Below are 23973 nucleotides of genomic sequence, written 5' to 3'. Positions count from 1 at the left end.
GTGTGCTGCTTCCTGTGGGTAGTCTGGGGCTGAGAGCCCCAGTGACACCCTTCTCTTTGCGGAGATCCCGCCCTTCGTCTCCTGTGAGGGTAGGACTGGCATTCTGCTTTATTGAGGACGAAATATGGTTCAGAGAGGGACGGTGACTGCTCCAGGGTCACACAGTTAGTGGGACTGGGTCTGCCCAATGCTTGGAGATGCCTGGATTGGGCAGTAACACTCGGTGTTTTCTTCATTCATTCATTCACCATGAGAAGTTCACTTATCCAGGTACATTGACCCAAAGACTTCCAGCCAGGAGATGGGGGCTTTATTAAGAAGCTGGCTGGAGTCCCCTGCTCCAGAATTTGACCATGCTTTCCTCAGGGCTCCCACATCAAAGAGTGACCTTTAGCTCAGGCCGCCATCATTCTGATGCCCTCACAAAGCTGAGTACCAGTTGCCTGCAGTTTGTTCAAGACTATCCTGCATGCTCCGTTGCGGACACCTCCCCTTTTCTGTCCCATCTGAGTTCTTTCTGAGATCATATCCAGGGGTTGGCCCTGAGGCCATTGTTCTAAGGCAGGCTCCCAAGGGCACCCAGTGAAGACTGCCATCCATTCAGCCAGGCCTCTGCTGGCTGGGCTGCTGCCCTGAGCCTGGCCCTGGGAGGCCCTGGGAGCAGAAGTCCTAGGCTGCTTTAGCCCGCAGACAGCTTTGCTGGTGGAGGAGGCAGGAGGGGCAGGAACTTGCCACCCAGTGTGGTCGATGTGGGGTCAGAGCACCTGGTGGCAGAAACAAAGAAGAATCTTGGTGTTCATAAAGGAACGCATAAACAAAGTAGCTTGGCCAGGAAACTTCTTTCTGTGTAAAAGGGAGGACCAGAATTCCAGCAGTGACAGCAAGCACAAGGAGAAGAGGAGCACTTGTTTTTGTTGTTTTGTTTTGTTGTTGTTTGTTTGTTGCTAATGAAGGTGGTGACTATATCTTTTTATCAGCGGAGGGGGAGGGTCCTACCTCACAGTCTTTGAGGACTGGCTAGTTTAAAAAGAGCCAGCGCAAAGGAAATGAAGGAAAGGGGGAAAGGGTCTTTGCTACAGACCATCAAGTTTCAGGAATGCAGAAGGGCCTTTACTTCAACAAAAATTTTACCAGGTGGGGGAGACTAAAAGATTTCTTTTTTTTTTTTTTTTATATATATATATATTTTAATATTTATTTATTATGTATACAATATTCTGTGTGTATGTCTGCAGTCCAGAAGAGGGCACCAGACCTCATTACAGATGGCTGTGAGCCACCATGTGGTTGCCGGGAATTGAACTCAGGACCTTTGGAAGAGCAGGTGATGCTCTTAACCACTGAGCCATCTCTCCAGCCCAGACTAAAAGATTTCTATAAAAGTTTTACCGGGTGGGGACATTGATGGCGTGTTGGCCCTTAGTGGGCTAGGCACCTTTGACAGTACAACAAACAGGCATTTCTCACACTGAAATCTGGTTCCTTTGGGGAGACGTGGCACTTCTTTGACTTTGAGGACCTAGCAGGCATTTCCCAGCAGGATGGTAGCGAGGATAAGGTCTCACCTTTGGCATACAGAATGGCCTGCGGAGACCTGGGGTGGAAACAAGGAAGGACTGGTGGGTGGTGGCCCTAGAGATGTGGGTGGGATCACATGCACTGACCTTGAACTTGAGGTGAGGGTAGGGTGACTCTCAGTGTTGTGTAGCCACTGAACCTTTTTGAGCAAGGACAGGATTTGATCTGAGGGAACATGCTTTCTCTGGGAAGGCGTAGAGGCTTAATAGTTTCCCTTCCCTCGATAGAGTCCCCAGAAAATGAGGTTGGCCCACCCTGGACAGCTAGAACAGTAGCCTTGTTGGCATGGAGCGTGTGTGCCCTCCCTAGGTGTCCACAACCTAAAGACCTCTACAAACAGAGACACTGAGGGACTGCAGAAGTCAGTCAAGGCCTTGACACAGCTGGCAGGTAAAGCACTGGGGTCAGAGGCTGGGTGTCTTTAGTTTCGAGTCTCCAAATTGCTCTTCAGAACAGGCCTCAGAATCTGCTTTTGCTAAGAAATGCTGGCTTCTTACTTGGGCCCCCAGGGTACCAAAAACATGGGAGGCAAGTCTGGGTCTCCATCCTTGCTTCAGTCTCCTTTACTTGAACTCAGACTTCCCCTTGACCCTGCATAGGTGTGCTCACCACTAATGGATGCCTCTCTGACCTGTCTTCACGTCCAGGCTGAAAGCAGGAGATAAGTCATTGCCATAAGTTGACGCTCCCTTGGGATTCCAAAAACAGCAGGGTGTCTCAGGACAGACTGTCCTCCGGATGAGGACAGTGACCTAGGATAGAGAGACTTTACCCTGGAGATCACCCTGAACTGGGTTAGTCCCATCCTTGGAAGACTAACAGACTAACAGTTTACTGGATCACCTTGCAGGACCACAGCTGTGATGGTCAACCAGGCCACACCGTTAGCAGGCTGTTTAATTATGTACACCTTTGCCCTTCCAGTTCCTCCTCTGCTTTAACACAAGTCACTACCCTGAAGATGAACTTAGGAAGGGCCCCTTTTTCTGTTCCTATTCCCAACATGTCTCTTTAACTGGTGTATTGGCACAGAGAGCCAAGCCCAGCCTGTTGGAGCTACCCAAGCCCAGGATTTTGCCTGAACACTGCGGTTGTACCCTGGCCTGGACCTGCTCCTTAGAATCTAGGGTGCTCCAAGTAACACCTCTCTTCCCTAACACAGCCAGGGTTTGAGGCAGAGAACACCCCAAATCATAGCTAGGGATAAGGCCAAGTATGTGGTTTCTCTGAGGGATTAAGAGCTGTCCTTCTGGGTCAGGCTGGAAGATGAAAAGGAATTCTGATTGTGCCCCACACCTGTGACACGCCTCTATATTCTGCTTCCTATTGGTATAGCAGGACACTGAGAACATAGATGTAGCTACAATTCTGGGGCTGGGAAGTTCATGGTCACAGTGCCTTGTACTGCTTTAACCAGTGCTAAGAGGTAGAAGACCAGGGTCTAAGGTAGAAGAGGCAAAGTGAGTGCTGCCTCACTCACTGTATGACAATCCCCCCTCCCCTTCTCTTCTCCCTCTCCTTCCTCTCTCTCCCCTCTACTGTTGAGGGAGGTTCTATGACTCCCAGAGGATTAACCCCATCCCCTGATAGGCACTGTCCCCCTTTGTAACCATCTTAGAAACCTTACCCCTGACGGGACCCATGGAAGTCAGATTTCAGAGCGGTTCACACAGGTGGGTAGCCTTGTGTGAACTGGGTCCATCCTAATCTTCACCTCTCTGGGCCGATTCGAAGATCAAGCAAAGCTGACGACAGAGTTCTCAGCATTTTTGGCACAAGGTCTGAGGAATGAGGAGGCTGTGAAGGGAAACACCGTCTCTAGGTTTCTCTCTCCAGTTTATTGGCTGTCTTGTGACCTTAGGTGAGTGATGTCACTTTCCCATGACTCTGTTTTCTCCTTTGTTGCTCCAAAGCATGATGGCATTGTCAGGTCCAAAAGAGGCTAACTATGGTTGGTGCCTGTTAGCACACTAAGTGTCTGCAGGACTCCAGGCTCTCTCGGTACTTGTGGCTCCCCTTGGCTCCTTACCCTAATCTTCTTTAACTCAGGGCTTCCCTTCTCCCAGCTTCCTATCCCTATAGAGCCCTGCCGTTTTTGGCCGTGCACTCTCTTTGGCCCCTCTCTCTCTGCTCTCTCTTTCATTTTCCTCTCGCTCTCCCCCTCCTCTCTCATGGTCCAGTTCAGTCTACTGGTCGTGTTTGGTCTACTACTTTCTCTCCCTGCTCTGGACTCTTTCAGATGCCTCTGGCTGTACTCTCCCTCCTGGCTACAATAAAACCCTTCCCCTCAACCATACCTTGGAGCAGTCATGTCCTCACTCTGTACAGACATGGGAGTGCTAAGGAGCAGAGCCCCTGTAGTGGCCTCTGGGTGGACAATGTTGGCAGTCCTGGTTGTCACGCTGTGACTCTATGTGAGAGAGTGGGATCCCTCCCTTTTCACCATCCTTGGGTCACTCCATAAGGCTGGTAGTTTACACCTCCATGTCACTGGTGCACAGGGGTTTGCAGACTTCCTCTGGGTACAGGGTGTGGTAGGGGTGGTGTGGAAACTGGAGCCCTAGCCAGACTGACTCAGACTGTGTGGCTGTGACTCAGGTTTTCAAGAACATGGTGTGTGGGGTGAGCTGAGGGGAAGTTCTGGCTCTCTGTTTCTCAGAAATAGAAGTCAGATCTGCATCCCTCATGGCTGGGGGCCAGGACTGGCAGAGTGAGAAGTTGGATGTGGCCGATTCCACAAAGCCCAGGGGAACTACTCTCCACATAGGCGGCTGGATTTCTGCCTGGGCTTTTAACCATGGTTTCACCATATCCTGACTAAGTATCCATGATCTGGTTCTAGAGACACTGTCTGTCTTAATTAGGGATCACTGCCTGTCTTAGGGTTTCTATTGCTGTGAAGAGACACTGTGACCATGGCAATTCTTACAAAGGAAAACACTTAACTGAGGCTAACTTACAGTTCAGCAATGAAGTTCATTATCTTCATGGCAGGTGGCATGCAGGCAGACATGGTGCTGGAGAAGCTGAGAGTTCTCCATCTTGATCTGCAGGCAACAGGAAGTAAACTGAGTGCCACACTATGTGTAGCTTGAGCATAGAAGACCTCAGAGCCTACCCCCACAGTGACATATTTCCTCCAACAAAGCAACACCTAATAGTGCCACTCCCTATGGGAGCCATTTTCTTTCACACTACCACATTGCCCTAAGCTACCTGGACTATACCTGAGCTTAGAGACTAAGCTGGTCAGGTCTGGTTAGTCCTTAGATGTAAGGGTCAGCGTATGACATGTTGCCATGGATAACGGAGGCTGGTTAGGCCAGGGGACTATTTTAGTGAATCTGTTTCCTAAGGTTGGCCTGAAGGGAATGGGGACTGGGCATCAGGAATCTGAGGGAAGGACAGCAGGAACAGCAAAGGACAACAGGGGGAGATTCATCTATAAAGCAGAGGAGTATGGGGAGAGTGAAGCTTTTTTGCTGTAAAACAGGTGGTGGGAATTTTTTTAAAAAAAGATGTATTTGGAGCTGGAGAGATAGCTCAGCAGTTAAGAACACTTGCTGCTCTTGAAGAGGACCCGGGTTCTCACAAACATCCTTAATTCCAGTTCAGGGGATTTGATGACCTCTTCTGATCCTTTAGACACAGCATATTGGAGCTGGAGAGCTGGCTCAATGGTTAAAAGTACTGGCTGTTCTTCCAGAAGTCCTGTGTTCAGTTCCCAGCAACCACATGGAAAAACCTTGTCTCAAAACAACAACTACAAAAAGATACTGAGCATACATATGTTAAATATACATGCATAGAGTCAAAACACCCACACATATAACTTAAAATCAATACGTCTAATAATTTTTTTGAAATTAAGAAATATGTGTTTATTTTTATTGGCATGTGGGTGTTGGAGCCTAGAAAAGGGAGTCATACCTCTGGAGCTAGAGTTATGGGTGGCTGTGACTGCCAGACGTGGGGACTGAAGACGAAATCCTCAGGTCTTCTGCAGGAATAGCGGAGCTGAAGCTCTAGCACCTGTTGCTGGTTTTCAGACAGGCTCTTGCTACTCCACTGGTGTTGTGCAACAGTTTACTTCAAGACTGAAATAGTGGTGGAGTGCTGGGAAGCGGCAGCGGTGACCACAGCAGGAGAAGCAGCACTACAGCCGCCTGCAGCCCCAACCTGGGAGGAAGATGCTAATTAAAGTGAAGACGCTGACTGGAAAGGAGATTGAGATCAACATTGAACCCACAGACAAGGTGGAGCGAATCAAGGATCGTGTGGAAGAGAAAGAGGGCATCCCCCTACAACAGCAGAGGCTCATCTACAGTGGCAAACAAATGAATGATGAGAAGACAGCAGCTGATTACAAGATCCTAGGTGGTTCAGTCCTCCACCTGGTGTTGGCTCTTAGAGGAGGAGGTGGTCTTGGGCAGTGATGAACCTCGGTTCCATTTTACCTCCTTGCGCTGTCGCTCATAATGAAGCATCACATATCCTCTCACGCTCTGGGACACCAGAACTTCTGCCCCCTCCCTTGGATGCCCAGTCTTGTGTGTCTACTGGTGGGAGAATGTGAGGACACCAGGGTGCAGTGCTCCTGGCCCAAATGACCATTACTGGCTGTTGGGTTTTAGTTTGCAGTCCTGTGTGCTTCCCTCTCTAATGGCTATAACCTTGGTTGTCAATAAAATATTTCCTGGCAAAAAAAAAAAAAAAAAAAAAAGACTGAAATAGTGTGTTCTGCAGGGAAGCTCTTTCAATAGAAAGGTAAACACCTCAGATCCCTTCCCGAAGTCCCTGTAACTGAGCAGATTCACTAGGCTTCTCCCTGCCAGAGTAAATAATAAAAGCCAAGTCCCTCAGAAACAAGACAAGCTGCAAAGAAGACTTAACAGACTCAACTCTTAGCTGTGAAGATTCTCAGTCTAACAAAACTGTTAAAAAAAAAGGGGGGGGGCAAGAGACCAACTGAGGCATCTGGAAAGGACACTCTCCTGCCTGCTGAGCTGTCTCCAGGCAGAATGGACCTGTCCAGGTTCCCAGATTTGTGAGCTGTCACCATGCCAGAGTGGACCTCGGTAATGCAGTTGTCTTTGAGTAAGCAACCCCAATAAATCTCACTGGTTCTCCAAATTGGACCTTGGTGGTATTTCTGCTTTGGTTCGTGTGGGTTCCTTTTCTGGAGTGAGTAGATAGGTGTGTGTGCCACATTTCCCCAGGGAAAGTTTTGTCACACAACAGTCACCACGATGAAACTCATTGGTCCGCTGAGTTGGATTTTGTAATTGTCCGTACTTTGGTCAGTTGTGATTCCTATCTGAAGTGAGTAGATGAGTGTGTTGCATCTTTCTAGGAAGTGGTTTTTTGTTTTTTGGGTTTGTTTTTTTTTTTTTGGTTTTTCGAGACAGGGTTTCTCTGTAGCTTTGGTGCCCGTCCCAGAACTAGCTCTTGTAGACCAGGCGTGCCTCGAACTCACAGAGATCCGCCTGCCTCTGCCTCCCGAGTGCTGGGATTAAAGGCGTGCGCCACCACCACCCGACATCCTAGGAAGTTTTGACAAACAACGGTAGGCTAGGCTCCTCCTCCTCCCTCAGCCTCTTAAGCACTAGGAATATGGGTACATACAACCCTATCTAGCCCCAGGCCGTGGATTCCATACTGCCCTGGCCCTTGTGGAGTAGGCTGTGTAGAGCCATTTCCAGTACGTGGTTTGAGCGTCTCAGCGCCACCACCCCTATCCACGCATGCGCAGACCTGCTTCCGTTTCTGGGAAAGAGCCAAAGGCTTTCTCTCAGTTCACACACGAGCGTAAATGCATCATGAGCTTCGCTTTCCTTACTATGGTTGTAGGCTCTGTCTCCAACTGACGGGATCACAGGAACGCAAGCCGCCATTCTCTCCCCAACCTACCACCAGCCTGGCATCTCACAAAGAACTCAGTTTCTATGTCTCACTAGACAGGAGATGTAGCCCCGGTCTCCCTACATCCAGACACAACGTATGGACGGACCAGCTCCATGGGGGCATCTAGTCTCTCCTTTCTTGGCCCAACAAACACAAACACTCAGGAACTGCTGCGTTTGACCCAACAAACATACCCAGGAGTTGCTGCCTACGACCAGGACTTCACAGAAGTCAGAACCACAAGTAAACAAGAACTGTCCCACAGATTACAACTTAAACAGGATGTCACCATCTGGAGAACTCATGTAAGCAGGATGAACATCCAGAAAAGGCCCCCAGTGACTCCTGACTCCCCCAACCCTGTTGGCCTTGGCCAGCCCAAACATGAGAAGGGTATGCTCAGGGTGATCGTACACATATGTGGTTGGAAATGGCGGGGCAGATATTTCAGGGACCAAAGATGCTTAAGAAACAGTGGTGTGAGACACCTGCAGAACAGGGCCAGCGGATGAGCCAGAAGGCAGTTCTGTCCCACGCTAGAGCTCTGTTTCCCCATCTGTGCAATGGGTAACCACAGAGATGTGAAAGCAGGGCTGGGTGGGAGCTGAGAGGTGCCAGCTGGTTAACCTGTCCTGCCTTTGTCTGGTATGTGTGTGGGAGGCCGCCCAGATGGAGAGAATGGGGGTGCAACTTGTCGTGTTTCTGATCAGAGCCTCTCAGCCAAGCACATTTATGAAAATTATTAGTGATCATTGCTGTATATTTTCAATTTACATTTCTTTTTTTTTTTTTTTTTAAGAAATGGGGTACATAGCCAAAGATGACCTTGAACTCGGATTCCTGTTTTCCCTGCTTCACCTCCCTCACCCACCCCCATCATTTTTTGGCGGGGACAGGGTCTCTCTAGTTCTGGCTGTCCTGACTCTCCCTATGTAGAGAGCTTCTGGGGTGCTGGGATTAGAGGTGCCTCCTCCTGTCCCTTCCCACCTGACTCACTTTCCCCGCCCCCATAAGAGACAGGGTTACAGGTATATGCCACCACTCCAGATCTTCAATTCGAATTTCGTTTGGAGAGAAGAGATGAAGAGGGAAGGAAGGGGGAAGAACAGAAAAAAACTGAGAATTGAGAGAGAGGCAAAAGAAAAACAATTGGGAGAGAGGTGGGGCTGTAGCTTGGCTACAGTGTGCTTCCCAGCATGCATGGTGCCTTGGGTTTCATCTCCTGTGCTTCATAAGCTGCTCCTGAATCTGTAATAGCAGCACTGGAGGCAGAGGCAAGCAGATCTCTGTGAGTCTGAGGCCAGCTTGGCTTACATAGTGAGAACTTGTCTCAAAAAGGCAAAAGTGGATTAAACAAACAAAGAGCCATCAAGCCCAAGGACTCTAGTTTAATCTCTGGCACCCATGTGGTAGATAGAACCTTGTCCGCTCACTTTCAGTCTAGTACCCGGGCATGGGTACACACACACACACACACACACACACACACGTGCACGAGGGACGTGCACGGGGATATTTCTGTGTGTGGCTAAGTTTGCATTTTCCTACTCTACTGGCCCTGGTCTTCTGTCCTCTTTCTGGATTGTTACATCTTGACTTTTCAGTAGCTCTGACCTTGCCACTCTCCTTCCTGAGGGCCCAGGGACACCTTCAGCCTTAGTACTGCACAGTGGCAGTGAGGGCAAAGGCAGCAGAAGAGCTGCCCTGCAGGTTTCCAGATCACCTGCTGATGCTGAGCTCATGGCCTGGCTCTGAGCTGCTTCCTATGCATAGTGTCTAGCCTGGGCAGTTCTCTGCTACTCTGAGTTAGCGGTTTATCCATCACTCAGCAGAGGCAAGAGGCAGTTCAAAGCTCAGAATGTCAGCACTGCTGTGACTGGGCCTCCTAGGCGCCAGAAACTGTGTTTTCATGGAACCAGGATTGTTTCTAGATAGGGACAGTTTCCAGTCAAGAAGGCTGGATAGATGGAATAGTTTCTCCAGCCTACTCCATAGCTTTTACTTTTCCCGCTGCTTGGTCTGTGTGAGAACATTTTGGGCAAGGCTTGGTCTCGGGGTGGTGGTGGTGGCTTCTCATGCTTTTCTGGGGAATCAGGGTTATGGGGCTAGTCTCAAAGCAGCCCTGCATAGTTGGGACAGCCCCAAAGGACATACCACATTTCCTTGTACACACAGCAATTCAGGTCTTAGGTAATAGGACTCTCCTGTCCAACAGGTGATGCAAATAAAACAGGGGTCTTCTATCAGTTTTACGGCTGATTAAAATGAGGCTCAGAAAATTGAGGAAGAATTGTGAAAGCATTCTGACCTGACCGCTCACAGAACCCTGGCAGAAATCTCAGGACAGCAACATTGTGGCTGTTAGCTCTATTGAACAGGATGGAAAGGATAGGCCCCGCGGAAGGCAACCTAGCTGTTTAGAGGCAGAGCTAGGATTTGGACCACGGCATCGGAGAAGATCACACGTCCAGAGAGCTCATCTCAGTCTTGATTTGGACATTTTGTTCCAAATGATCAGCTGATGCTGGCATAGACTGTGATGCAGGCCAGGAGCCATCAGACTACTGGGGACAGTTCCCAGCTTGGTGGCAAGTCTTTTCTCTCTACAATGTCTTCTGAATACAAACAGGAAGTGATTTGTTACTGCATATAAAACATAGTTGGAAGGACCAGGGGTAAAAACTAACTAGATTTAAGCATGAACTCAATGAGTATCCCGAGCTGATTCAGTCTCCAGAAGGCAGGGAGCAGAGGGTTAGTGCAGCTCACCGGTGGTCTTTCATGAATGGTGTAAATGAGCCAGGGCGCTGGGAGAGCTGCTTCTTATTTCTGTGCATGATTAAATCACAGTTGGAGAAGGAAGATGTCAAGCAAAGTTCTTTGGTCTGGAGGAACAGAAATTGATTTTAGTTAACCAATGGGAGAGAGGATTATGTACTATGCAAGACACGCCCCTGTCCAAACAGTGTATCTGATCCTCAGAGTCCACCTGTTTGGGGCTGCACATGCTCCTCTAACAACAGTATAGGAGAGAGAGAGGAAGAGAGGAGTCTGCAGAAAGAAATGGAACACACAAGGGAAGTGGCCGTCGCGGGAGCTTGAGCCTCGGATCCCGGACCCCCGGGCCATGCCGTCCGAGAAGACCTTCAAGCAGCTTCGAACAAAGAGTGGAAGATGTCCGGCTCATCCGGGAGCAGCACCCCAGCAAGATCCCGGTGATAATAGAGCGATATAAGGGTGAGAAGCAACTGCCCGTCCTGGACAAAACCAAGTTCCTTGTACCCGGTCACGTGAACATGAGCGAGCTCATCAAGATAATGAGGAGGCACTTACAGCTCAACGCCAATCAAGCTTTCTTCCTCCTGGTGAACGGGCACAGCATGGTGAGCGTGTCCACGCCCATCTCTGAAGTGTACGAGAGCGAGAAAGATGAAGACGGCTTTCTGTACATGGTGTATGCCTCCCAGGAGACATTTGGAACAGCACTGGCTGTGTAAGACCAGAACTATGCCTAATGTTTGTTAAGCCCTTACCAAGGAAAAAAGGGACGTTACCAGCGGATGCTAGTACACTCACCACTCACAGATCAGAACGTAGGCGCCCACCTAGGGTGCTAGGGTGTTAGGAACAATTTGTCAGCCAGAAACTGAGCTCCATGCAAGCGCATTCAGCTTGGAAACCCACCTAAACTAGGCTCTCTTGTTTCTCTTTTTTTTTTTTTTTTTTTTTTTTTTTTTTGGTTTTTCGAGACAGGGTTTCTCTGTAGCTTTGGTGCCTGTCCCAGAACTAGCTCTTGTAGACCAGGCTGGCCTCGAACTCCCAGAGATCCACCTGCCTCTGCCTCCCGAGTGCTGGGATTAAAGGCGTGCGCCACCACCGCCCGGCAACTAGGCTCTCTTGTGTTCAAACTTTAGAAGTTTAAAAATAAAATACTTTGCATCCAAAAAAAAAAAAAAAGAAAAGAAAAAAGAAATGGAACAGCTCAGAGAATCTCAGGCAAGACTGGGGAAGATCACCACCCCTGACTGCACCAGTACCTCGGAAGTGAGACTTGACAGGCAGATTTTTTTTTTTGCTTGTTTATTTTGCAACAGGGTCTCTCTGTTGTTTAGTGCTATCCTGACGCTCACTTATGTAGACTAGACTATACTTAGGCTTCCAGAGATCCACATGCTTCTGCCTCTCACTTTTGGTTGGCAAGTATATTCTTGATACAATGGATAGATGTCACATTAACCCGGTGGAGGACACCCATGTGGGTAGGAGGTTGTCTGAGAGCACACAGGCCGTCTGTCTGTCTGTAGCTGGTGGTTGGCACAAATCCTACCTTTGAGCCTGAGAACTCAATGTAAGTTCTCACCTAGCAGAATCCTAGAGATGACTATGGAATGGCTCCTCTCTCCTCCCCAGCAGGAGTTTCCAGGCTCTTGACTGCTCATCCAAAGAATCGAAAATAGATCATCCAAAGATCTACAAAAGAAGCAAGATCAGAAATAATCGCACAGATTGAAAGAGGACTGTACTGACCAGACTGGTGGTGGGCCTCATGAGTGTAGTCAGTGAGTGTGCTCAAGGGGCTTCCTCTTACGGAGTTCAAGAGAAGGAGGAGTAAGGTGGCCAAAGACTGTAGTCTGTGTCTCTCTTTTCTTTGCTGTTCCTACTGAGTATGTTCCTTTCCATGATGCACCTGATTTTAATCATATGTGTGCCCAATTATGAATATGCTTAAAATGGTAATGGGTTAAAAAAAAACTTAAAAGCCCTTGCAGTACATACATCACAACCAGTTCAGGCCCAATAGGTCTTTCTATGTTTTGTACTGGATACATTGGGGGCATATTTGAGTAGGAACTGTCTAAGTTTGACTGTTGTTAGGGTGGAAAGACTTAGACTATTATTTAGAGCAGAGTTTCTCAACATGTGAACCGAGACCCCTTTTGGGGTGAATGACCTTTTCGTAGGGTCACCTAAGATCATTGGAGAACACAGATATTTTTTATTATGCCTTTCATTTGAACTAAAGATCTCCAGACAGTGGACAGAATCTCTGCTCAGATCAAGATAGGCTTGTCTTCCTACAGATTTCTTAGCCCACAGGATCTTCTGGAGCCTGGCAGGCCCTGCTTTAAACAGCAAAAGAAAAATACGACCCTCAGTGATCATGGAAGACCCTGAGTAGTAGCTCTAGGTGCCAACCAAGTAAGTTCTCTGTCGTTTTTTAATCAATTAACTCAAGTAAAATCCTTCTCCAAGATCTCTGATGCAGTTTGACAGCTGAGACTTTTTGTCAGTTTAAAAGAACAAACCTCATCAAACAAATTTCAGTGAAATACAAATATAAGTCATTGGCCGGGCGGTGGTGGCGCACGCCTTTAATCCCTCTATAACCCACTAAACAAATACCCACTTTCTCTGCATGGCGTGCCTAATAGGTTTCTGTCTATCATCTGCTGTGTGGCTCCCTGCCTAGGACCAACTACCTTCGAGGCCCGTGGTGGTCTCGTGCCCGCTGCCCACTGCCACCACTTGGGGACCTGTGGCATTTTAGTTTTACCATAACAGGTGGTATTACTATTTTTTTTGTTGTTTATTTATTTATTTTTTTTTGGTTTTTTGAGACAGGGTTTCTCTGTGGTTTTGGAGCCTGTCCTGGAACTAGCTCTTGTAGACCAGGGTGGTCTCAAACTCACAGAGATCTGCCTGCCTCTGCCTCCCAAGTGCTGAGATTAAAGGCGTGCGCCACCAATGCCCGGCCTTTTTTTTTTTTAATTAATTAATTAATTTTTATTTATTTATTTATTTATTTATTTATTTTTGGTATTACTATTTTTTTTAATTCAAAGGTAAGTAGCCTACCAAGAACCAGAATTTCATAAATCTCCCCTACATTATTAAACTTTTATGCAAAGGTATGTAAATCTGTTAGCATCCCTTATCTTGTAAAATTTGTATGCAAAGCTCCCACCCCATTCCAGGAGCTTTATGACCCCTTTCTTCCTTCTTGCGTTCCCTTTGTTCTTTTTTTTTTTTTAATATTTATTTATTTATTTTGTATACAATATTCTGTCTGTATGTATGCCTGCAGGCCAGAAGAGGGCACCAGACCTCATTACAGATGGTTGTAAGCCACCATGTGGTTGCTGGGAATTGAACTCAGAACCTTTGGAAGAGCAGGCAATGCTCTTAACTGCTGAGCCATCTCTCCAGCCCCTCCCTTTGTTCTTTTAAAATTTGTCAGTCTGAAACACCGTGATATTAGGCACCAGCCAATGGGGGGAAAGTCACAGTAATGTTGAATGAAAATTAAAGCCTGATTTGAGCCGGGCGGTGGTGGCGCACGCCTTTAATCCCAGCACTTGGGAGGCAGAGGCAGGCGGATCTCTGTGAGTTCGAGACCAGCCTGGTCTACAAGAGCTAGTTCCAGGACAGGCTCCAAAACCACAGAGAAACCCTGTCTCGAAAAAAACCACAAAAAAAAAAAAAAAAAAAAAAACCACACACACACAAAAAAAAAGCCTGATTTGGTTTGTCACATTCCTCTTTTAAAAGGGAAATTGGAGCATTAGGCTGAGAAATAAAAACAGAGCAAAACAAAACAAAGACAGTACAGACAGGGAACATTCCCCTCACTGAAAAAAATTATGCAGTGGTAATGCATGATCTTAAAATTCTAGCACACAGGAGGCAGAGACAGGTGGATCTCTGTGAGTTCAAGGCCAGCTAGTTCTAGGACAGGTGCCGAAACTATGGAGAAACCTTGTCTCAAAACAAAAAACCAGGATAACGGCTGGGAACATTTGTCTAGATCTACAAGAGTCTGGGCTCAATCACCAGCATTCCCCAATGTCCAAAAATCAGACAATGATTTAGACAGCAATGTCCTCTATGCCTGGGTATGTATCCGTAGAGATGTTATACTTCATTGTGAGACAGGATAGAAAGACAAGAGAAATGAGCCCCTCATTCAAAAATCAGGCTAGTTGCTAAGCATGGTGGCAAGGCTTTTAATCTCAGTACTTGGGATGCATAGGCAGAAGCAGGCAGATCTCCAAGTTTGAGGTCAGCCTGGTCTATATAGCTGAATGAAAAATTAAATAAAAGGAGGAGAACATAACTACTCCTGAAGTGTGGAGATTTTTATTGTAGATATAAGGAGAAAGCAGGCAGAGGGCAGAGTCCAGGCTGAACATGGTTGGCAGACTAAACCAGACCAGGAGAGGAGAGATGGGGAGGAGGAGCAAGGGAGGAGCTGTGGATCAATGGAGGTGGCCAAGGCCAAAAGGCCAAGAGACCACAGTAAAAATGGCCTCATCATATAGGAATCAAGCTAGTAGGGAGGAGGTAGGAGCGGAAGCCCAGCCCCTGGGAGGGAGAGGCTAGGGTAGGGGGCGGGGTGAGAAGTGCTGAGTGACGCTGGGGAAAGTGGCCAGCATCAGATTTGATATGTTAATAGGCAACTCAGCCATTTGTCCTGGGTCTCTGAGACCTAATATGATGGTTCCAGGCCAGCCAAGGATGATGTAATGACAGCCTTCTCAAAACAAGACACTCCTTAACAAACTCTGCTTCACATTGACCCCCTCTGGGTTCAGAGTTAACAGTGATGGAGGGGCTCTCTTCTGTCACCTAGAGCAACTGGAGACATTTCTTTATCCCCTGTCCCCCACCCCAACTCTGTATTGCTGTGTGTAGCCCTAACTGTCCTGGAACTCTGTAGACCAGGCTGGTATCAAATATACAGAGATCCTTTTGTCTCTGCCATCTGAGTGCTGGGATTAAAGGCGTGCATCACTACTGCCCGGCTTGTTTTGATTTTTTTTCAAGACAGGGTTTCTCTGTGTAGCCGTGGTTGTCCTGGAACTTATTCTGTAGATCAGGCTGGATCAAAGGGGTATTCCACCACTGCCCAGCCAGTTGGAATTTATTAAAGAAGATATATATATATATATGTGTGTATATATATATATATATTTTCCACACACACATATCTATACATTTATGTGTGTATATACACACACACACATGTATACATAAGCTCGGCTGTCTTAGAATTAGCTCTGTAGACCAGGCTGGCCTTGAACTCACAAGAGATCCACTGTCTCTGCCTCCTGAGTGCGGGATCAAAGGTATGAGCTACCACCTAGCTTCTTAAAAGCGATTTAAAAAAGATTTATTTTTAATTACATGTGTGTATGTGTATAAAGTGATATTTCATCTGTATTTTAATAAATTAAGATTGCCTGAAGGTCAGAGATTAAAACAGCTGCACTAATCAGTCTTATAGACCAGACAGTGACACACTAGTTTGTTATAGAAACCAGATGGTAGGGGTGCCCACCTTTAATCCCAGCCCTAGAGAGGAATATAAAATGGGAGGAGACAGCTCTCAAACAGTCTCATTCTGAGATTCCTGGAGGCAGTATTGCCATTTGAACCCCAATTTCTATTTCTGGGCTTTTTATTAATTGTGCTATATGTGTGCATGTGAGTGAAGGCGTCTGCAAAGGCCAGAGGTGTATGACCCCCCCAGAGCTGGAGTTATAGGTGGTCGTTTATGTCTGATGTGCATTCTTAACCACTAATCCAGCTTTTCGCCCTCTGAAAGAGATTTTAATTCAGTTTTTAAATATGTGGTTAAAAGAAAAAGACACTTGGGGAGGACACAAGACATGCCTGACAGACAGCTTAGATTTGGGCTTCTGTAGGATGTGAGGAGATTGCTTTTTACAATAGTCTTATTTCCCTTTTAGTCTGTTTTGAAGCATTTGTCTTCAAAAGTCACTAAGGACATGGTGGTGGCACACACCTTTAATTTCAGTCCTCGGGAGGCAGAAGCAGGCAGATCTCTGTGAGTTCGAGGCCAGCCTGATCTACAAAGTGAGTTCCAGGACAGCCAAGGCTGTCACACAGAGAATTCCAGTCTCAAGAAACAAAAGCAAAGCAAAGCAAAACAAAAGTCGCTAAGGAATCTGAATGAAATCCTGGGGTGGTTCCTGAGGAGTATCAGTAGGATTATAATTGATAAGATAAATTCTAGATCACTGTGAGGCAGGAAGTTAGGTCATCTTCATTGTAAACAACATCAGGGAGAAGTACGTCCCTAGGCGTTCTTGAATTCTTTCCTTCCTGCTCTCATCCTTCCTTCCTGCCTGCCTACCTGCCTTCCAATCTTACGAGATCTCACGTTGTGTAGCCCTGATAGCCTGGAACTCACTACCTAGACTAGGCTGACATCAAACTCACAGAGATCCGCCTGCCTCTGCCTTCTGAGTGCTGGGATTAAAGGCGTGTGCCACCACCCCGGGGTCGTATTTGACATTTGTATTGAAAATTTTTTTATATAAAATAAATATTTTACCCTATGTAGTGAACCTTTACAGCAAATAAATTATTCTTCATTATGGTGGAAATCTTGGTTTCAGCTGGCAAAAGGTCTCCTCCACACTCTGGAGTGAGGCTCTTCCCCGTATTCTCAGGACTTTCCTTTTCTCTCAAGTCTCAGCTTCACCTCTGAAGAGAATCTTTTAGAATCTTTTTTGTTTTGTTTTGTTTTTTGGAGACAGAACGCTGGGTTTACAAGGCGAATTCCGCCATCGCTCAGCCCCTGAAGAGAATCTTAAGGTTGTTTCAGACTGAGTGTGGCGCTGTCTCCACCCTTGCCCCGCTGTCTCTGTCAGTCTGGAGTTGTGAAAGGGAAGAACGTCGTTTTAATGAAGACTTTTTTGTCTTCTTAGCTCCATTCTCCATAATGTTGTTGGGATTCGGGAAGTGACACCCCGAAGTGTGGCATTTGACATGCCCAGTGCTTTGAACTGAAGGACATAGAAAGGTGTCACGGCAAGGTATCTTTCTGATCCTTTCCTAGCCTTCTTTCTCCTACTTCCTGTCATCCTCCCAGGCAAGTCATAAAAACTAGAATTCCTCTCCATTAAAGCCAGCCATAAATCCTAGACAAACTTCCTCTGACAGTTGACCAGAGAGAATGTCTCTGACCTAGCCTGCAGGTCATGAGACCTTGCATTCAGAAGAGGCTCTGCAAGTTATCTAGAAAGGCGTGTGAACGAGCGGTTAAGAATCTGAATAGAGCCGGGCGGTGGTGGCGCAGGCCTTTAATCCCAGCACTCAAGAGGCAGAGGCAGGTGGATCTCTGTGGGTTCAAGGCCAACCTGAGAGCTAGTTCCAGGAGAGGCTCCAAAGCTACACTGAGAAACCCCGTCAGGGATAAATCGGAACAGGCAAGCCTCTCTGGGCTTCCTTCTTAGAGCCACCCCCTTATGTCTAATTACAGCTCTCCATGGCTGCTCATTCTTCGTCAAATGAAAACTTATAAAGCATACAGGCAGACAGTTCTCTCTGGGTTCTTTGAGTCTTCACTGCTGAAGGGAGCCTGCCACATAAACGATCAAACAAGCTTTATCCACCCCCCCACCTTGTTAACTGGTCTTTTGTTACAGGACAGTTTGCAGTTACCTTGTGATAGGGAGGGGAGGGATCACAAACACATCTTTCCCTACCGGATGGACCAGTTCAAAGTGGAACTAGTTCTCACGGCAAAGCAGGTACATAATACATGATTCACTTATCAATCAATCCAGGGAGATACATAGCAGTAGATTATGGGGAGGGGCTTCCAGCATCTAGAACTTTCTCAAGTTGGACTTTCAAGAGAAGAAAAAAGTGACAATGTGAGCTTGCAAATGTTTTGGGGTAGCCCCAGCTTTATTATATTTTGGGCAGAGAAAAGGACTCTAGATTCTCTGCCCCCCCCCCTTTTTTGAGACAGGGTTTCTCTGTGTATCCCCAGCTGGAACTTATTTCGTAGACCAGGCTGACCTCAAATTCAGGGATCATTCTGCCTCTGCCTCCCTCCCAAATCCTGGGATTAAAAGTATCTGCCACCACTGCCTGGTGATTCCCTGCTTTTGACATGTGAATTCTTTTTCTTTTTAATTTCCATGCAGAGTCTTTAATAGCGAAAATGAATTTATTGATCAGAGGAGTACAAGGACCTGTGAACTGTCCTTCAGCGATCAAAGGCAGAATGAGATTCCTGGGCACAGACTGGCAACAGAAGTAGTGCCCTAGTTGGGCAGTGGTGGCGCACACCCTTAATCCCCAGTGTTGGAGGCCAGCCTGACCTCAGAGCGAGTTCCAGGACAACTGGGGCTACATAGAGAAACCCTGTCTCAAAAAGTAAAACAAAAAAGTAGTGCTTCAAACTTTAAAAAAAAAAAAAAAAAAAAATGGCGGACTCTCCGAAGCCAAACTTAAAAAAAAAAAAAAAAAAAAAAAAAAAGTAGTGCTCTCTGCCCTCCTCTTGAGGCCTGATCCATATCCTAGACCCTGTTGTGAGGGCTCTCTGCTTTGAGGTCTAACCTCCAGTTCTGGCTCTTCTGGAGAACATCCCTCAGGGAAGGCAGGGCCCAGTTTGTCTCCTTGTGTGAGGGGCCCTGCTCTGCGGCCTGTATTTGTGTGCAGCTCATAGCTTGGCAGGCAGCTTTCCTTACCGAGTGGAAGAAGTGCTTCACATGGCCTTGTTGGGTGCGTAAGAGCCGGACTGCAGGCCTGCAATTGGGGTTGCCAAATCGCAGGGTTCTGGTGAGGCGCGGGTGGCTCGGGCTGTAGATTCCACTTGTTTAGATTGTTCAGTTACTTGGGCCGCCTACTACAAGTTCTGGACTCAATATTTTTATTGAAATATAATGCACACATGGAGAAACACACAAACCTGAAGTATGCATAAGTGGATCCTCATGAAGTGAACACATTTGCAGCTAAATAAATCAACCCTGTCAGGCGCCTGGCCTCTTTCCGGTCGTTGCTTCACACAATATTTTTCATGAGCAAGTGGAAAGACTAAGAGGTCGTGGTTCTGAGAAGGCTGGGAGCGTGTTCTGGGCTTGCCTGACTAAAGGGGGGAATGTGGATTGAGGGTTATAGTGTGTATGCCTTGGGGAATTGTTGAGGTTGGGGGATGCCTAGGGTTTTGATTTAGGGCTGCATAAATTTGCTTGGGTTTGTGTGATAGCAGGAGCTATTTAGAGGAGGCCTTAGGGGCATGTTGTGGGCGGGGCGGATAGGATCAAGGCGGGACCTAGGGTCTAGGAAGGGCGGAGCCAGTGGATACGGGGCGGGGCTTAGGCGCTCGGAGGGGAGGGGCTTGCGCGCGCGCGCTCGCCGCCGGCGCGCCCCCTCTCGGCCGCCATGTTGGCTGGCGTGTGGGTGTCAAACGCTGCACGGGCTCGGGTCGCTCCCGCCTCTCCAGCGTTGCCGGCGGCTGCAGCCTTGCACTGGCGCGGGCCGGGAACGGAGGTGAGCCGAGACGCGCGGGACTTGGGGCGGGGGTAGCTCGGGAGCCGGGGTGGGGCGGGGCGCGGACCTTCCTTCTCTCCAGTGCGTGGACGCCCCTAGAGCACCGGCTTCCCCGTCGCTGGCCGGGGCGTGCACCGTGGGGCCAGCCGGACCCCACCCGGCTGGACGACTGGCCCAGGCTCCGCCCCACCTGAGCCCGCTCTGGGCTGGGAGGACGCCCGCCTCCCTCCCGGCTGGGGCGCCTGTCCTTGCCTCACACCTCAGCTCCGTAGCCTTCAGTTTGGAGCAACCCCGCCCCTCCCCGGAGTGTGCGCTTCCCCGGCTCTCCCCTCGCCCCGGGTCGGAGCCGGATGGCCTCCTTCAGGGGGTCCGGGGAGGGGTTCCCCTTACCCACGTCCTTCTTGCCTCGGGGAACTGGGTTCCCCTACCCGGCCCCCACTCCACAGCACAGCGGGGACGGGGGCGGCGGAGCCAGGCTCCAGCTGCCTTTTGTTCCGCGTGGGATGGTAGAGACCCGGCGGCCCTGTTGGGCGAGTCGGGGTGGGCGAACCGCGCGTGGAGCCGGCCTCTTCCGGGAGACCCCCGTTCTCCGGTGTGCCGGCTCCCTCGGAGCGCGAGCCGAGCGCGTTGGGAGAGGCAGGCCATTCCTGGAGGAGTCCGGGCCAACAGGTTTTTTTGTTTGCAACCTGAAGTTGGCCCAATGGCTTTGCAGGGGAGCCGGCCGCCAGGGCTCCCTAGAAATCCCGGCCGGTTTCAGTCCGTTCCTCGGTCTCGGGCCTCAGTCCCTCCAGCGGCCTCTTCACTTTAGTACTGCCTTGGGATGCGTTTGAAGTCTTGTGTTTCAGAAAGGACGGGGTTTAGCCATTCTTGGGATTTTTGACAAGGGGAACTGAGGCCCAAAGATGCTTTTGCCCAAGGTCATCCAGTCAGAGGGTGTCAGTGTCACAGCTGGAAGCCCCATCTCCAGGGCACTCCACAGCACTTATGGATTTCTTTAAAGGTGTGCCAAGGATTCCTCCAAATTGCTTGCCTGCTATTTTTAACATTGACACAAGAAAATGGGTAGGGAAAGGTGAAAAAGACACGTGAATCCTTCATTTGCACACCCCAGAAAATAACCTGTGAAAGAAGGGACCGAAATGATTGAATAAGGTGAATTTCTATGATCGACGTCCCCCTTACATTACGTAATTTAATGAAGACTTAGCGGGAACTTTGCGGTCTTGTAACTCTAGATAGACAGCGATAGCGGTAGATACTGGCTCCACACCGCAGTGATCGGCTGTGCGTTGGTAATTAAGCTTTCCATCTATATTTCGTTGGTAATGAAGCTCTCATCTGTATTTAAATGAGCATGGGAGGAACTGCAGTTTGCTTCTGAAGGGTGTTGTTACTAATGACCGTGTTGGAAGCACCTGTAGGTCTCAGCTTTGATTTTAAGTATGTTTGCTTTTGTTCTGTTTTGCGACAGGGTCTATTCCCGTCTGGTGGTCCAGTCTGGCCTTGAGTGCACAGTGACCCGCCTGCCTCTGTCCCCTGGGTGGAGGGATTAAAGGTGTGGGCCGCGGCATTCAGGGTGCTTTTGTGTTTTTAGAGTTTGTTTTCCTAGTTTTAAAGTTAGGCTAATTATCTGTGACTGTCTGCCTGGGCTCTTGTTTTGTAAACATTAGTTGCAAAGTCCGGTGGTATCAGGAGCAACTTTGTGGGGTGTTTGGATTTCCAAACCCTGAGATGGAAGGATTGGGGGCTCTGCTGAGATTGCTCTTCCCTGAAGGGTGTGTGGTGCCAGACATCTGAGTTACCAAGAAATGTGAAACTTAAAAAAAAAAAAAATTGTGTGTGTGTGTGGGGGGGGGGTTGTGCACCTGTACCTGTAGGTACCCCTTGAGTGCAGAAGAGGGTGTCTGATCCCCTGGAGCTGGAGTTGCATTTGGTTGTGAGCTGCATCTGCGGTTCTTTGAATGAACTGTATGTGCTCTTAACCGTTGAGCATTCTCTCCAGCCCATGTATTTGAAACTTCGAAGTGACTGTAGCTGGCATGGTGTTTATAGTCTTGAAAAGCGGCCCATCCTTTATAGAAACCCTCTTTTGAAATATGGCTGCCTGTTATGTAATCTTTCATGATGAGGAGTGGATTTCCCAAGAGTGGAGATGCTGATAAGAGTCCTGTGAAAGTAGTTGAAAAGTTTTGGAGAAACTTTTATTGGCTTGTTTTTCTGGAAATGAGAGGAACTTCGTTTTTAATTTCATTAGTAGTGGTAATTTCAGTTTGTTGTGGACTAGAACATGGGAAGAATGAATTTCATTCAATTGCACACTGATTGCAGAGCTTCCTTTTTTGTTGATAGGGTGTGATTGACTGGTTTGAGCCCCTAGTGACCCTGAGTGCTGAATTCAGAGGATTTTTTTTCCCCCAGAGAGCCTCATTGTGTTATCTAGGTTGGCATGGAATTTGATTGATTCTCCTGCCTCACCCTCTCCAGGACTGAGGTACCATGCATGGCCCTTGGTCTGCTGGTATTTGTATTTAAGAAAACTTAATGTCAAGCCTTGGCCAGCTACCTGGGCCCTTCTTCTACTTTCCCAGCCTCCCCACCACACACAGTCTGTTACTCTGGCCATTTTGAGACTGTGACATCTTTGAGGCCAGTGGTTGCCTTGTCTTTCTTTACTTTTCTAAGGCCTAGTTCAGCCTGTGACATACAATAGTGTTCAGTAAAGGTCTGTAATAAGTAGTCCTTTGGCCAGGCCAGGACAAAGTCTTTGATTCTGTACCATAGGCTCCACTGTTTAACTTTGCTCTGGCATAAACCACTACTGTTGGCCCAGCTGTATCGTGAAATTACTGTTCAGCTGGTTTCTTTTTTCTTTTCCTTTTTCTCCTGCAGTGTTGGAAATTGAACTAAAGGCCTCACACATGCTAGGCAAAGCAGTCTACCATGGAGTTATATTCCCAATCCTTCACCTGAAGTCAGGCAGTGGATGTGTAGCTTTGGCTGGTCTGGAATGTAATATATAGACCAGTTGGCTTGATACTGGGATTAAAGGCATTTTTCACCATGACCAGCTAGCTTTCTTAGTTAAAAAAGAGATTTATATCATTGTTTATTATTTTATTACTTGTGTGTGTTTCTATGTGCATATGGGTGCAGTGCTCTCAGACTAGAGGGGGTGTGGGATACTCAGCTATGAGCTTCTGACATGGGTACTGATCTTGGATTCTCAGAAAGAACAGCACATGCTCTTAATTTAGTCATCTCTTCAACCCCAAGACTTATTTTCTTCCTTTTTTAGGGGGGAGTGGGCTTGGTCTCTCTGTGTAGCCTGTACTGTCCTGTAGATCAGGCTGGCCTCGAACTCACAGATCCACCTGCCTCTGCCTCCCAAGTACTGAAATTAAAGATGTGTGTACCATGCCTGGCTTAGAATTTTCTTTTTTAATTTGTTTATAGTGCCTAAAAATCGAAATTTAGGAAAACAAGTATAAAAAACCAAACATAGACGGTTAAGTGTGTATTCAGCCAGTTTATCTGGAGGTGTGTTTATCATACCTGATCTCATTCTGATGATTAAGAAAGTTCAGGTCTTAAATCTTGGAAGCTCAGCCTGGCAGTGGTGGCGTACACCTTTAATCCCAGCACTTGGGAGGCAGAAGCAGGTGTATCTCTGTGAATTGGAGGGCAGCCTCTACAGAGTGAGTTCTAGGACAGTCATGACTGTTACACTGAGAAACCCTGTCTCAAACCCCCCCCCCAAAAAGAAAAACCCCAAACCTAACAACTCGAAGCTCTTTCAGCAGCCTTTTTTTTTTTTTTTTTTTTTGGTTTTTTTCGAGACAGGGTTTCTCTGTGGTTTTGGAGCCTGTCCTGGAACTAGCTCTTGTAGACCAGGCTGGCCTCGAACTCACAGAGATCCGCCTGCCTCTGCCTCCCAAGTACTGGGATTAAAGGCGTGCGCCACCACCGCCCGGCTTTCAGCAGCCTTTAAAACAACCACTTTCATCAGAGTGTAGGACTGGGATTAACAGCCCTGTGTTGGTGGAAACACTGAGATCTACTAGGTTAAGCTCAGGACTCAGCTGGTATTCATGCTGGTTTGTTTGTGAGTCCCAGTCCTGGGTTCCATTTGCTCTAACTACTCTAGTAAAAAGTCCCATAGAGGAGGAATTCCTTGAAAGG

General features: G+C 47.9%; 2 protein-coding genes and 1 pseudogene across 7 annotated transcripts in view; all 3 read left to right on the top strand.

Moving 5' to 3' along the window:
• The first annotated feature begins 5687 nt into the window (after window positions 1–5687).
• LOC130878430 (NEDD8-like) lies at window positions 5688–6269 on the top strand. The gene has a single exon (XM_057776398.1). It carries the CDS (start codon window positions 5769–5771, stop codon window positions 6012–6014), a length of 246 nt encoding a protein of 81 aa, XP_057632381.1. The 5' UTR covers window positions 5688–5768; the 3' UTR covers window positions 6015–6269.
• A 4292-nt stretch (window positions 6270–10561) lies between these two features.
• Window positions 10562–11080, top strand: LOC130878379 (microtubule-associated proteins 1A/1B light chain 3B-like; annotated as a pseudogene).
• An 8597-nt stretch (window positions 11081–19677) lies between these two features.
• Window positions 19678–23973, top strand: part of Epn2 (epsin 2) — a 65008-nt gene continuing 60712 nt past the window's right edge. For all 6 annotated transcript variants that reach the window (XM_057774318.1, XM_057774317.1, XM_057774316.1 and 3 more), the window contains exon 1: window positions 19678–19794. The gene's annotated coding sequence lies outside the window, so the exon portion shown is untranslated. The remainder of the gene's footprint in view (window positions 19795–23973) is intronic.

Source organism: Chionomys nivalis, chromosome 7 (genome assembly GCF_950005125.1).
Source record: "Chionomys nivalis chromosome 7, mChiNiv1.1, whole genome shotgun sequence".
Classification (NCBI taxonomy): Eukaryota; Metazoa; Chordata; class Mammalia; order Rodentia; family Cricetidae; genus Chionomys; species Chionomys nivalis.
Note: the sequence above shows the minus strand (reverse complement) of the source record. Positions and strands in the feature narration are given on the sequence as shown.

Coding starts and splice junctions, on each gene's coding strand:
- LOC130878430 (XM_057776398.1), top strand. CDS start 5,769: ATGCTAATTAAAGTGAAGACGCTGACTGGAAAGGAGATTGAGATCAAC.